Here is a 13,804-nt window from a genome sequence, read left to right on the forward strand (position 1 = left end):
GTAGTTAGGAGGAGACAAGGCACAGCTGGGGAAAAGAGGGGGAGAAAAGGTAACCTAACAACGACCAGCAGAGGGAGACAGGGTGAAGGGAAAGGACAGAAACAAGACACAACATGACAGTACATGACAGAAGCAACATAAACTGGAAAAGGAAATCCGAACGTTGAAATGGTTTAGGTTTGATCCAAAATGTAAACCAGGTATCTACAATATGATAGAAAAGGACTGTAGAGGATGGAGAACTTCTCAGAATTTAAAGGAGAAATATGGTATGGATTTCTTCAGATACTTACAGTTAAGGGACTATTTTGAAAAAGAGATACAAATTACAGGACCTTCTTCTTTTTTAAAAAATTTTATTTTTATTTTTTAATTTTACCCCTTTTTCTCCCCAATTTCGTAGTATCCAATTGTTGTAGTAGCTACTATCTTGTCTCATCGCTACAACTCCCGTACGGGCTCGGGAGAGACGAAGGTTGAAAGTCATGCGTCCTCCAATACACAACCAACCAAGCCGCTGCTTCTTTAACACAGCGCACATCCAACCTGGAAGCCAACCGCACCAATGCGCCGGAGGAAACACTGTGCACCTGGCCACCTGGCTAGCGTACACTGCGCCCAGCCCGCCACAGGAGTCGCTGGTGCGCAATGAGACAAGGACACCCCTACCGACCAAGCCCTCCCTAACCCGGGCGACGCTAGGCCAATTGTGCGTCGCCCCACGGACCTCCCGGTCGCGGCCGGTTACGACAGAGCCTGGGCGCGAACCCAGGACTCTGATGGCACAGCTGGCGCTGCAGTACAGCGCTACAGGACCTTCTTCAATACCAAATATGACTATCCATGTGATTCAAAATGCATATAAACAGGTAATGTCCAAGACAATCTCTTCACTCTCATGGCCTGATAGCCTCTAGAAAAGAGTCAACTCTTTATATTAAAGCAAAATGGGGAAAGGAACTGAATATAGACATCTCAGATGAAGACTGGGACAATATATGCAGTACTCAAAATACTAATACAAACTCAAGAACATGGAGAATTTTGGGGGGGAAAATTACCCTTTTTTTTTTTGCACTCCTAGAATCAAAAGTCAAAACCTAGATAGATGTACAACAGCCATGCTGGTGGCTGTGTGGCCATGCACATGCCAACCACACCCATGTTTTGGGGGAATGTCAGAAGATGTCATTGTTTCGTGACAATGTATGTTTGGTGTTAAAAGATGTCATAGGATATGAAGTCCCTAGAACTTGCCCTGTAATGTACCTAAGTAATGTTCCATGAGTGTGATGGGCAGGGACAAATACCTGATCAAAGTTAACCTTGTTGTAAGTAAAAAAGCCATTACCCGTAACTGGTATAAAGTAGAAGCCCCAAAATGTGAAGAATGGCAAAGTATAATCCAAGAAATCTTTAATATGGAAAGCTTGACATATGCCTAAAATCCAAGCATAAAAAATAAAGCCTAGCCTTTCTTTCAACTTAATTGAATAGCTTGTTTTGTCTTGAAGAGGACATTTCACATGGTAAACTCCAATAGAGCGGTAGGGTGGCCTAGTGGCAGGGTAGCCTAGTGGTTAGTGTTGGGCTAGTAACCGAAAGGTTGCAAGTTCAAATCCCCGAGCTGACAAGGTACAAATCTGTCGTTCTGCCCCTGAACAAGGCAGTTAACCCACTAGGCTGTCATTGAAAATAAGAATTTCTTCTTAACTGACTTGCCTAGTAAAATAAAAAGAGGTTTTCCAATGCATATAAAAGAATGTTAAATGTAGATTAAATGCAGATTAAACCAATAAATTGAAAAGGAGAAGTGCTGTAGGCACAAAGGAAATAGAAAATATTGATTTTTTTTTTTCTCACTCAAGCTTCAGTTTGGCTATTCTCTGTTGGAAAGTACAAGTGGGTCTTTGTCCTTCTGTGCCCTAATAGGCAACTGGGTCTTAATGTTCCCCGGTAGATATCGTCCAGTAACGATTACTAAAGGAACTCCTTGCTGTTGGTTTGACTCCACTCCTTCAGGCCCTGACCTTCAGAGGGTTCTCATTAACAGTGGAAACAGAACACAGTACCCCACTAGAGCCGTAACCCAGGCAAGAATTTCCTGAGTCAATAGAGCCCAGGGAAGATAAGACAAACTACCAATCAGATCTTAATTCAGCCCAGATCAAGATGGACGGACAGTGAAACAGGACCCTGACTTCCTCCTCCCTATACTGACTCAACTAGCATGGTGTTATTAGAACAGGGGGATTACTTTCCCTCTCCTTTTCCCCCCACTTTTCTTACTTTGTGAGTTTGGGAAAAGATATACTCCTACATAATCATGAATTACATTTTGGCTTCATTCTAGACCGTGTGTGGTAATACTTTGACTTTTTGTGTCTCCCAAGTAATAATCAACTATCTCCCCTTTTCACAATAATATATAGTATAAACCCCAAGTTTGATTATACTGTCCTCATTATCTTCCGTATTTGAGAAAAGAATACACATTTGTGAAGTTGCATATCTGAGTGGTTTGGCATGTAGGCTACTTTTTATTGAAGAACTTCAAGGGCAAAAATGTGGAAAGAAAACAACTGTGGACTTATCAAAGACGGCTGTTGTTGGCAGGAACTGGCCTCTAGATCTTGACCTCTCCCTCAGACTGGTTGTTCTAACAAGCAGAGAGGTGTTATAGCTCGGCCTGTGTTTATTGTTCTCCCTTTCACTCTCATCCCCCTTTTCTAAAGCTGAGAAAGAAGGACTATACCTCACCTACAACAATGGCTTTTTTAAAGCTGAGAAAGTACTATGCCTACAACAATGGTGTTGAGGGTCTATTATCTTGTAATATCCAGTTAGGACACACAGTGCAGTTCAGGGTGTGTGCTTCATGTTATTTCACTGCACGTTAGTTTTCTGCTCAGGGGATGCTGAGCATAACTCTGTGAAGTGTTCTCCTCACTAACGTGTGCCTGTTTTGTGTCTGTGTGTTTCGGCCTGTTCTGTGGCAGAGTGTTTTCCATGTGCCTGCTCTTCCATGCGAAGGCAGCACCTGAGCTCCAGAGCTGTTGTGTGCTGCTTCTCTGGGTACTGCGGGGGGGAGCCATGCAGGACAAAGCTTCCTTTGATCACGTTTTAGTGTCACAAATGCCCCTCTCTCTTCTCCATCAGGAGATACTGCAGGTCTGTATTTGTCTCTAAAGCAGGCAGCAGTACTCTTCTCTCTGTTTCTTTGGGTTACAGTGTTTGGGGTAGATCAATTAAAATGTTCTAGCTCCATCTTGTTTACTTTTAGAACAGCAAATTAGCCTGCTTACTTGAGAGAGATAGAATGCTGAACATTCTGATATCTTCCCTGGTGGATGCGGGACGAAGTTACCGTTACAGGAGGACAGAGCGGCTGGCATCTATACTAGTATGTGGTCATTCATTCATATTGCAGATATAACAAATATGCTTTTTAAAAATACTGATACAAATGTAGATTTCATTGTTCTTTCAGTATTTTACTTTTGAGTCCAACCTCGTATTAGATTAGATTGTTAGATACTGACAAATACAGAATGATATAGTAATTTAAGAGTGCACTATTTAGTTGTAGGCCGAATGTTATATTTAAGCAATAAGGCACGAGGAGGTGTGGTATATGGATAATATACCATGGCTGAGAGCTGTTCTTAAGCACGATGCATCAAGCCCTGTCTGTCAAACTGCCTTAGGTTTTTGCTTTGTGGGATTTGGTCTGGTGGCAAATTAACCCAAGACCATCCACACGTACAGGGCACCTCTGGCTTGCGCCAGCTGTAAATATAGTCAGGAGCTGTGTGTGAACGTGATTTCCTGGTTTATCAAAATGGCTGCGTGGGATGGAAATAGAGGAGCTCTGTGTGCTCAGAGCAAAGTAGTTACTTAGATGAACATGTAGTCATCATTGTTCTTTTTTCATTATGTCACAGGCTGAAGCTACTTCTGATTTCTTTACAAGTAATGTATAAACTGATTTATTTTACATTGAGAGATATAGCCCTACAGTGTGTTGTTTACTTTGAAACAATGCAAGCTGAGTTCTGAGGTTCAGTGCATCCTGTGGGTGGGGGTCCAGAAAGCCATAGGAAGTATTCTGAATGACAGCTATGGCCTGCTTGGTTTCCTGTGTGGTTGGTTATCAACCACACAAAAATCCAACTTAAAGTCATTGACTGGATTTTCAGTTGAAAGTTGACCTGAAATATGTTTCTTTGGTTTACAACTTTTACTTATGAAACTGTAGACTGTCTGTGTCCCAGGCTTGACTGCAATGCCACCAACTAGTGTGGTTGCAAAGTCCCATAATAATATAAAATTGTGTTTTCATACATATTACAAGATATTTTTGCAAGAATAATTCTAAGTTTTATGTCTCAAGAATCATATAAATCAATGTATTTTCACTTTATCGTTGTCAGCGTCAGCTGGATATGTTAGGTGACCCAGGTGTTTTAGGAGTTCACAAGTACTGTGCTTCAATATAGTAAATAGACACTGCAGGCCTGTAAGTCACCAAGTAAACGTGAACATGCAGCAGCATCACATCAGCGAAATCCACTCTCCTCTCTTCACAATTGCCCATGGTCCGCATAGTTCATTATCAAGAAAAATAGTGATATCCGTTTTTTTGTTGTTGCATTAAGAATAATTTATACGGGTAAATTAATATATAAATATAACGTATACGTTTGACCTGAATGTCCGACATGCATGCATAATCATAATATTTTTGTTTAGAGTAAGTATATTTAGTTAAACGGCAATGCCCTGGTTTCCATCCAGTACCATCACCCCTACAGAGGTGCAATGGACTCTTCCAGTCAGACATGTCATGATCGTTGGTTGGAGAGGAGAGAATCGAGCAGGGAGAGGCATACAAAGCCTGCCATTGCAGTTTTACTGCTTTGGATTTGCGGACGAAGTGATATCTACATTTCTTCAAACGTTTCAACCAACGTTCATTAAGAGAAATTACAAAAGGGCAACGTATTTGAGTTGGACTATTTTAAACGGAGTAATTTCAGATGAATAGGCATATAGGGTGAAGTTACATTGAAGGCAAACTACTGAAGATAATGAACTTTGGACTTTTCACACACAAATTTGGGTCATGTTTCACGACGTCCTGAAAAAATAAAATAGTATTGCCCGGCGTGGCGGCAGCTGGGCGAAATTCAGAAGAAGGAATTTTGCGCTTTGGTTGAAGTGATAATACTAACAGTAACTTGCTACTTTGGGAGCGGAGCAAGCAAGTAAAATGTCTGCCAAAACAGCTTCTAAGGTAGGATACCCGATGGAACTACAGAAAAAAAGTTACGAAGTATATTCTATTTTGCGCCTAATGCATAATCATCTCATCAAGGGAAACTGGGAAATACTATCAACATCAGATTGTTTGTCTAGTTTGTGTCTCTGTCAATGTTGTCAGTGGTTGATGAGATCGACATGATCGAACGTTACCTCAACTGTATTTATGTTAGGTGAATGTCATTCATGCGACCAGGGAGGTATTGATGTTGAAACATTCAGGATTTTATAATGTTTTGAAAAGTAGCAAAACAGAACGGGTTCACTAAACAGATGACTCACTAAACTGACAACTTTAGCATATTATTGTCAGGGGTGCCACAATAAAACACCTGTTGGATCATCTACATTTGGGGGCCACATACCATTTATTCAATGCTGATGGTTAGTTACATTTTTGAGTGTGTCTTGACAGTGAAAACAGTTACTGTGGCAAACTTGATTTGAATGGACGATATCATAATGCCATGAAACACTGTAAAGGTTGGTTTACCGACAATCAAAGCCGGGGTAAAATAATGTCCAGTGTTAATCAATTATATCATAGTCTTGGTACAATGACACGATTGTTCATTAGAACCAATAGTGAACTACAACCCGTAGTTTTATCTCTGCGTCATTTACCGGGCAATCATGTTTGTTTACTGGGCCTATGCAGATTTTCGAGTGAACGGGTTCAAGTTAGACATGTCTCAATTGTACATGCTATTGCTCCACACACACTGCGTAGGGTCAAAAGATGGGCTATGACCCAGTCTAGTCAGTCAAGACCGTGTAGATTAAAATACGTCATGTATCTGTACTAGTGTTGTTCTAGTGGTTTGGCTTGTTTCAGCCCTGTTCGACCAGGTGAAAGCTGGCAGCAACACATTTTGGGAGTGGTTGTAAATAGGTTAATCCACAAATTACAACGCAAACCAATGTTTTCAAGTGTGCCAATTGTGTTCTCTTTCACACAGTTGTCTGACAACCTAGGAATGTGTACTGTAGTTTCACACATGAAATTCAGGTTTGGTCAGTTTTTCCAATTCAGGTGTAACCATCTCAGGGGATGTAATGCAGGTTTGTCCTATGTGGTGTATCTCACTACATCATACTATGGATATTTAAAGTGGGTTGTCAATTGAAAGTGCAAGTGACAACTGAAGTCCAACGTTCTGTTTGCTGGATGGTGTTTGGTCTGTCAAGAAGGCTATCATCTGTTTTGACAGAATGTGTTGCTACCAGCATGTGTTCACTAATAAATAAGCCTTCTGGTTCATTTGGCTGTCACTCTCTGGCCCACTTCTGAATTAGAGGTTGACTGATTTAATTAGGGCCGATTTCAAGTTTTCATAACGATAGGTAATCTGCATTTTTGGATTCCGATTATGGTCGATTACATTTCAGTCCATGAGGAGACTGTGTGGCAGGCTGACCACCTGTTATGCGAGTGCAGCAAGGAGCTAAGGTAAGTTGCTAGCTAGCATTAACTTATCTTATATAAAAATAAAAATAAATCTTAACATAATCACTAGGTAACTACACATGGTTGATGATATCACTAGTTTAAGTAGCTTGTCCTGAATTGCATATAATCAATGTGGTGCCTGTTAATTTATCATCGAATCACAGCTTACTTCGCCAAACGGGTGATGATTTCGCATTAGCGAAAAAGCACTGTCGTTGCACCAATGTGTACCTAACCATAAACATCAATGCCTTTCTTAAAATCAATACACAAGTATATATTTTTTAACATGAATATTTAGTTAAAATAAATTAATGTTAGCAGGCAATATTAACTAGGGAAATTGGGTCACTTCTCTTGCCTTCAGTGTAAGCAGAGTCAGGATATATGCAGCAGTTTGGGCCGCCTGGCTCATTGCGAATTGTGTGAAGACCATTTCTTCCTAACAAAGATGAATTAATTTGCCAGAATTGTACATAATTATGACATAATATTGAAGGTTGTGCAATGTAACAGCAATATTTACACTTATGGATGCCACCCGTTAGATAAAATACAGTTCCGTATTTCACTGAAAGAATAAATGTTTGGTTTTCGAAATGATCGTTTCTGGATTTTACCATATTAATGACCTAAGGCTTGTATTTCTGTTTGTTTATTATAATTAAGTATATGATTTGATAGAGCAGCCTGACTGAGCGGTTGTAGGCAGCAGCAGGCTCTTAAGCATTCATTCAAACAGCACTTTCCTGCATTTGCCAGCAGCTCTTCGCAATGCTTGAAGCACAGTGCTGTTTATGACTTCAAGCCAATATTAGGCTGGCAATACTATAGTGCCTTTAAAGAACATCCAATAGTCAAAGGTATATGAAATACAAATGGTATAGAGAGCAATAGTCCTAATAATTCCTATAATAGCTACAATCTAAAACGTATTAACTGGGAATTTTTATTTTATTTTTATTTCACCTTTATTTAACCAGGTAGGCTAGTTGAGAACAAGTTCTCATTTGCAACTGCGACCTGGCCAAGATAAAGCATAGCAGTGTGAGCAGACAACACAGTTACACATGGAGTAAACAATTAACAAGTCAATAACACAGTAGAAAACAAAGGGGGAGTCTATATACAATGTGTGCAAAAGGCATGAGGTAGGCGAATAATTACAATTTTGCAGATTAACACTGGAGTGATAAATTATCAGATGGTCATGTACAGGTAGAGATATTGGTGTGCAAAAGAGCAGAAAAGTAAATAAATAAAAACAGTATGGGGATGAGGTAGGTGAAAATGGGTGGGCTATGTAGACTAATAGACTATGTACAGCTGCAGCGATCGGTTAGCTGCTCAGATAGCTGATGTTTGAAGTTGGTGAGGGAGATAAAAGTCTCCAACTTCAGCGATTTTTGCAATTCGTTCCAGTCACAGGCAGCAGAGTACTGGAACGAAAGGCGGCCAAATGAGGTGTTGGCTTTAGGGATGATCAGTGAGATACACCTGCTGGAGCGCGTGCTACGGATGGGTGTTGCCATCGTGACCAGTGAGCTGAGATAAGGCGGAGCTTTACCTAGCATGGACTTGTAGATGACCTGGAGCCAGTGGGTCTGGCGACGAATATGTAGCGAGGGCCAGCCGACTAGAGCATACAAGTCGCAGTGGTGGGTGGTATAAGGTGCTTTAGTGACAAAACGGATGGCACTGTGATAGACTGCATCCAGTTTGCTGAGTAGAGTGTTGGAAGCCATTTTGTAGATGACATCGCCGAAGTCAAGGATCGGTAGGATAGTCAGTTTTACTAGGGTAAGCTTGGCGGCGTGAGTGAAGGAGGCTTTGTTGCGGAATAGAAAGCCGACTCTTGATTTGATTTTCGATTGGAGATGTTTGATATGAGTCTGGAAGGAGAGTTTGCAGTCTAGCCAGACACCTAGGTACTTATAGATGTCCACATATTCTAGGTCGGAACCATCCAGGGTGGTGATGCTAGTCGGGCATGCGGGTGCAGGCAGCGATCGGTTGAAAAGCATGCATTTGGTTTTACTAGCGTTTAAGAGCAGTTGGAGGCCACGGAAGGAGTTTTGTATGGCATTGAAGCTTGTTTGGAGGTTAGATAGCACAGTGTCCAATGACGGGCCGAAAGTATATAGAATGGTGTCGTCTGCGTAGAGGTGGATCAGGGAATCGCCCGCAGCAAGAGCAACATCATTGATGTATACAGAGAAAAGAGTCGGCCCGAGAATTGAACCCTGTGGCACCCCCATAGAGACTGCCAGAGGACCGGACAGCATGCCCTCCGATTTGACACACTTAACTCTGTCTGCAAAGTAATTGGTGAACCAGGCAAGGCAGTCATCCGAAAAACCGAGGCTACTGAGTCTGCCGATAAGAATATGGTGATTGACAGAGTCGAAAGCCTTGGCAAGGTCGATGAAGACGGCTGCACAGTACTGTCTTTTATCGATGGCGGTTATGATATCGTTTAGTACCTTGAGTGTGGCTGAGGTGCACCCGTGACCGGCTCGGAAACCAGAATATTGAAGACTCATGTTAAAAGGAACCACCAGCTTTCATATGTTCTCATGTTCTGAGCAAGGAATTTAAACGTTGGCTTTTTTTAAGTGTCACATATTGCACTTTTACTTTCTTCTCCAGCACTGTGTTTTTGCGACTAAATGGATTTTATTTATGTATTATATTAAGTTAAAATAAGTGTTTGTTCAGTATTGTTATATATATATATATATATATATATATATATATATATATATATATATATATAACTGCAGATTGGAATCGTTATCGACTTTTTTGGTCCTCCAATCTATCGGCGTTGAAAAATCATTGTCGGTCAACCTCTAATCTGAATACATCACCTCTGCTTGGATGATTACGTTTTCATTATAGGATACCTTACCTTACATTGAGTTAGGGACTGTTGTTCAGGGATCACTGCTTGATTTAAGGAATAGCTTTGAGGCCACATCAAGCATGCCCCTCAGACCCACACCCCCCTAATTCACTTCACATAACTATTTAACTCCTATTGATGTTTGTAGTACAATACACAATACATGCAATATCTCTCTAGCTATGAGTAATGTCAGGCATGTTGTGTGAAAAGTGTAACTTGAATGTCTGTGGTTTTAACAGTCCAGGCACAGGCCCTTGTGTATTACAAATTCGTCCAGAGGAATTTCACAACACATTGCAGTGGTCAGAGTCACATTGAGTAATGAAGGATACAGAGAATGCTCTGAAGGCTGTTTCTAGACCAGAGTGTTGTGACACCTGGAATAGATAATGATCACATCTGTAGTTGTGGTGACATAATCTCTTTCAAAGGTCAAGCATGCTGAAATCAAACCCAAATAAAATAATTATATTCCAGTCATGGAAATGTAGTGGTAGTTTTTACAGTGTCACATAATTGTTTACTTATTATTGTCCTCATCATAATGCATTTCCTGTCTTGGAGGAAGTGTGCAGCACAGCCTCATGTTTATCTGAAAAAGGGATTAGGTAAAGCTCACTCAGCACAGCAGTAGCAGCAGCATTTTCATAGTAGTGTTTCTGCTGGAGCACCAAGTAGGAGTGGACGTTGCCAACATTTCAAAAGCTGTGTGAAACCCTATTAATCCAGCTCATGAAGACATTAACTATTCTTCCACAATACATTTTAATTCTGTCCTCATCCCTCCCTTGTCTTTTGCTGTTTACACTTGCTGAATAGGAATACAACACCACAAAATACAATAAATTATTTGTATCAGCTCGCTCTAAAAATAGGCCACGTGCTTGTGTTTTCAGGGTGAAAGAAGAGTAGTGAAATTAAGCAAGGGGGTTTGAAAGGCTTTGCAGTCTGTGCTCTTGCCCTCCCTCTCATGTATGGCTGGAGAGGCTGTGGTAATTATGAGGACGAGTCCCTGTGGCCTTAGCGGACTCACTCAGAGCGGTACGTCTTCCGTTTTCCTTTGATTACACATCTCACATTTACATCAGCGATTGGGGGGGGGGGGGGGGGGGGTGCAATTAGGCTTCTCTGTGGCCTGGAGAGGTGATGTTTTCCTGTATCACTGGTCGCTCTGTCACACTCTGAATTGTCCTTTAAAATAAAAAAATATGGCTAGAGAGAGCTGCTGGACGTTTCAGTGCAGACGGGGCTTGTCTATCTCGCTCTCACTTTTTCTGTGCCATGAGAGGGTCTGCGGACAGAGGGTCTCAAGTGGCCCCCATGAAGATGAGCTAGGAGCCCTGGCCCCTTGTGCAGCTGAGCTCTCAGTTTTGGTCAGACAACGTGTTCTAAAACAACACTGCTTCCTATCAAGAGCACTGCCCACATGACCATCAGTTATCTAGACTCCACCGTTTTATCTCTAGTTTATCTAGTAGTGAAATTACAACCAAGTTATGCTTAAAGACATGCTACAGAACTTTGGTGACTAGTAACTCTTTTTTTTTTTTTTTTTTACTTCCTGCTTTGGGCTGGATGTGTCAATGTGTAGATTATGCATGTATGAACTATGAGCAGAATGACTGTATTACCACAATTGTCCACAAAATCCCTAGTTAGAAAGTGACTGTTTACTGAAAGCTGTGCGACGCCATTTTCCCCCACGTGGGCCAGCCCCATAGCAATTCAAGTTCTAGCCACTGAGCTTAAGCCCCTTGCCATTAGAGTGACAGCTAGCAAGATGCGTGCACACACAGCAGAGCGAGAGAGAGCAATGACGTGCACGTACAGTGCCTTGCGAAAGTATTCGGCCCCCTTGAACTTTGCGACCTTTTGCCACATTTCAGGCTTCAAACATAAAGATATAAAACTGTATTTTTTTGTTAAGAATCAACAACAAGTGGGACACAATCATGAAGTGGAACGACATTTATTGGATATTTCAAACTTTTTTAACAAATCAAAAACTGAAAAATTGGGCGTGCAAAATTATTCAGCCCCCTTAAGTTAATACTTTGTAGCGCCACCTTTTGTTTTGTTGTTGATTCTTCACAAAAAAATACAGTTTTATATCTTTATGTTTGAAGCCTGAAATGTGGCAAAAGGTCGCAAAGTTCAAGGGGGCCGAATATTTTCGCAAGGCACTGTATGTGACGCAATTTTCAGGGACCACCTTTGACTCGTGAACTTTCCATTCAGAAATACTGCCTTAAAAGTATACAAAAGTACTGGTGAATCTCTAACGCTACCCTCGTAGCTCTTATGTCTGTTATCAAGTTTTATTTGTTACATGCGCTGAATACAACAAGTGTAGACTTTACCGTGAAATGCTTACTTAAAAGCCCTTAACCAACAGTGCAGTTCAAGAAGAAGAAAATATTTACCAAGTAGACTAAAATAAAAAGTAATAATAAAAGTAACACAATAAGAATAACGAAGCTATGTACAGGGGGCCCCGGTACTGAGTCAGGTTGCAGGGTACAGGCTAGTTAAGGTAATCTGTACATGTAGGTGCAGGCGACGTGACTATGCATAGGTAACAAACAAATACGAGTGTACGAAAGGAGGGGGGGGGGGGGGGGGGGGGGGGGGGGGTGTCCATGTAAATTGTCCGGTGGTGATTTTATGAATTGTTCAGCAGTCTTATGGCTTAGGGGTAGAAGCTGTTGAGGAGCCTTTTGGTCCTAGACTTGGCTCTCCGGTACCGCTTGCCATGCGGTGGCAGAGAAAACAGTCTATAACTTGGGTGACTGGAGTCTCTGACAATTTTATAAGCTTTCCTCTGACACTGCCTATTATATAGGTCCTGGATGGCAGGAAACTTGCCCCCAGTGATGTATTAGGCTGTTCACACTACCCTCTGTGGCGTCTTACTGTCAGATGCCGAGCAGTTGCCATACCAGCCGGTGATACCACCGGTCAGGATGCTCTCGATGGTGCAGCTGTAGAACCTTTTGAGTATCTGGGGAACCATGCTAAATCTTTTCAGTCTCCTGAATGGGAGATGTTATGTAGTGGTAGCCTAATTATTTCCGTTAAGTCTCTCATAAAGCATTCATAACATGCATTACAAACTACAGTTACTTACGGAGTTATATTAATACATGTCGTATGATACATTATTTCAATGTATTACATACTTTTGATGATTTACATAATGGTTTGTTTTGGATTGTGTTTGAATTAGAGCTGGGCAATAAGGACAAGAATCCATACCTGGATACATTGCCTGAATTGATGTGATAATGATAAATAGAACGATAAGTTTATAACATGAATGTGCACCACAGTTTTTCATTATCCTTTCAACAACTACTGCTACTAGTTTGATGGTTGTAGCCATTACAAGTTTCCAACTTCACCTTTCTATTGAGACATGATTTTACAGATTTTAGATGATGAAACATGGCAAAGCTTTAATGTGTAGCTGTTGTGTTTTGTTATTTAATAGTGCTGCAATTCTGTAATCGCTGTGTTATTACCATGAGTGGACATTGCAATGCTAAGCCAGGGCTTTTCTCTCTGTCACATGAGGAGATCCAGTGTATTTTCTCCAGGGAGTGGCATTTCCCCCTCTTCCTCTCCCCACCCCCTTTCCTCTTCTGTTGAATGCACTCACCCATGCTGGAGACTTCATTAAGATGTCCCAAACTGACACGGTCTGTGTCCAAGATGGATCCTGTCGTCCAAGGGTGCCCCTGGATGAGCAGCAGCTGAACACTTGTCACTGAACGCTGGGGGTTTCAGAGCATTCTTGGCAAGGGTGAAGCCTGTCCAATGCCATATTCTATTCCAGTTTCACATGGCTGTGTTGCATACTATCGTGAAATAAGCACTGTGGTGTTTGTCTCTGTCTTGGCTCGTATGATAGCTAACTAGAGCACCCAACCTCTGCTCAAAACCGACTGGGTCAAGAGGGGGACTGGAATGGAAAATGTCAAAGATGGCTGCTCAGAATGCACACATTTTTGAGGGGACAAATTTAATTCAAATGCGCCTTAAATGGCCTGCTGTGATGTAGTGTTATTTTTCCTTTCTCTTTGAAGTCATAGATTTATACAGCACAGAAAAAAATACTCTTGTTG

At 41.4% G+C, this 13,804-nt stretch overlaps 1 protein-coding gene across 14 annotated transcripts in view; it reads left to right on the forward strand.

Moving 5' to 3' along the window:
• The window catches only part of LOC100750227 (tight junction protein ZO-1), a 189,318-nt gene that overhangs the window by 108,970 nt on the left and 66,544 nt on the right, over window positions 1–13,804 (forward strand). Inside the window, exon 1 of one of the 14 annotated variants that reach the window (XM_021607185.2) lies at window positions 4,846–5,296. The exons of the other annotated variants lie outside the window; for them this stretch is intronic. Coding sequence (XP_021462860.2) covers window positions 5,273–5,296 — 24 coding nt within the window. The 5' untranslated portion in view covers window positions 4,846–5,272. Of the gene's footprint in view, window positions 1–4,845; window positions 5,297–13,804 lie in introns of those variants that run through there. 14 annotated transcript variants of the gene reach the window in all.

This window comes from Oncorhynchus mykiss, chromosome 6, assembly GCF_013265735.2.
Source record: "Oncorhynchus mykiss isolate Arlee chromosome 6, USDA_OmykA_1.1, whole genome shotgun sequence".
NCBI classification, from domain to species: domain Eukaryota; kingdom Metazoa; phylum Chordata; class Actinopteri; order Salmoniformes; family Salmonidae; genus Oncorhynchus; species Oncorhynchus mykiss.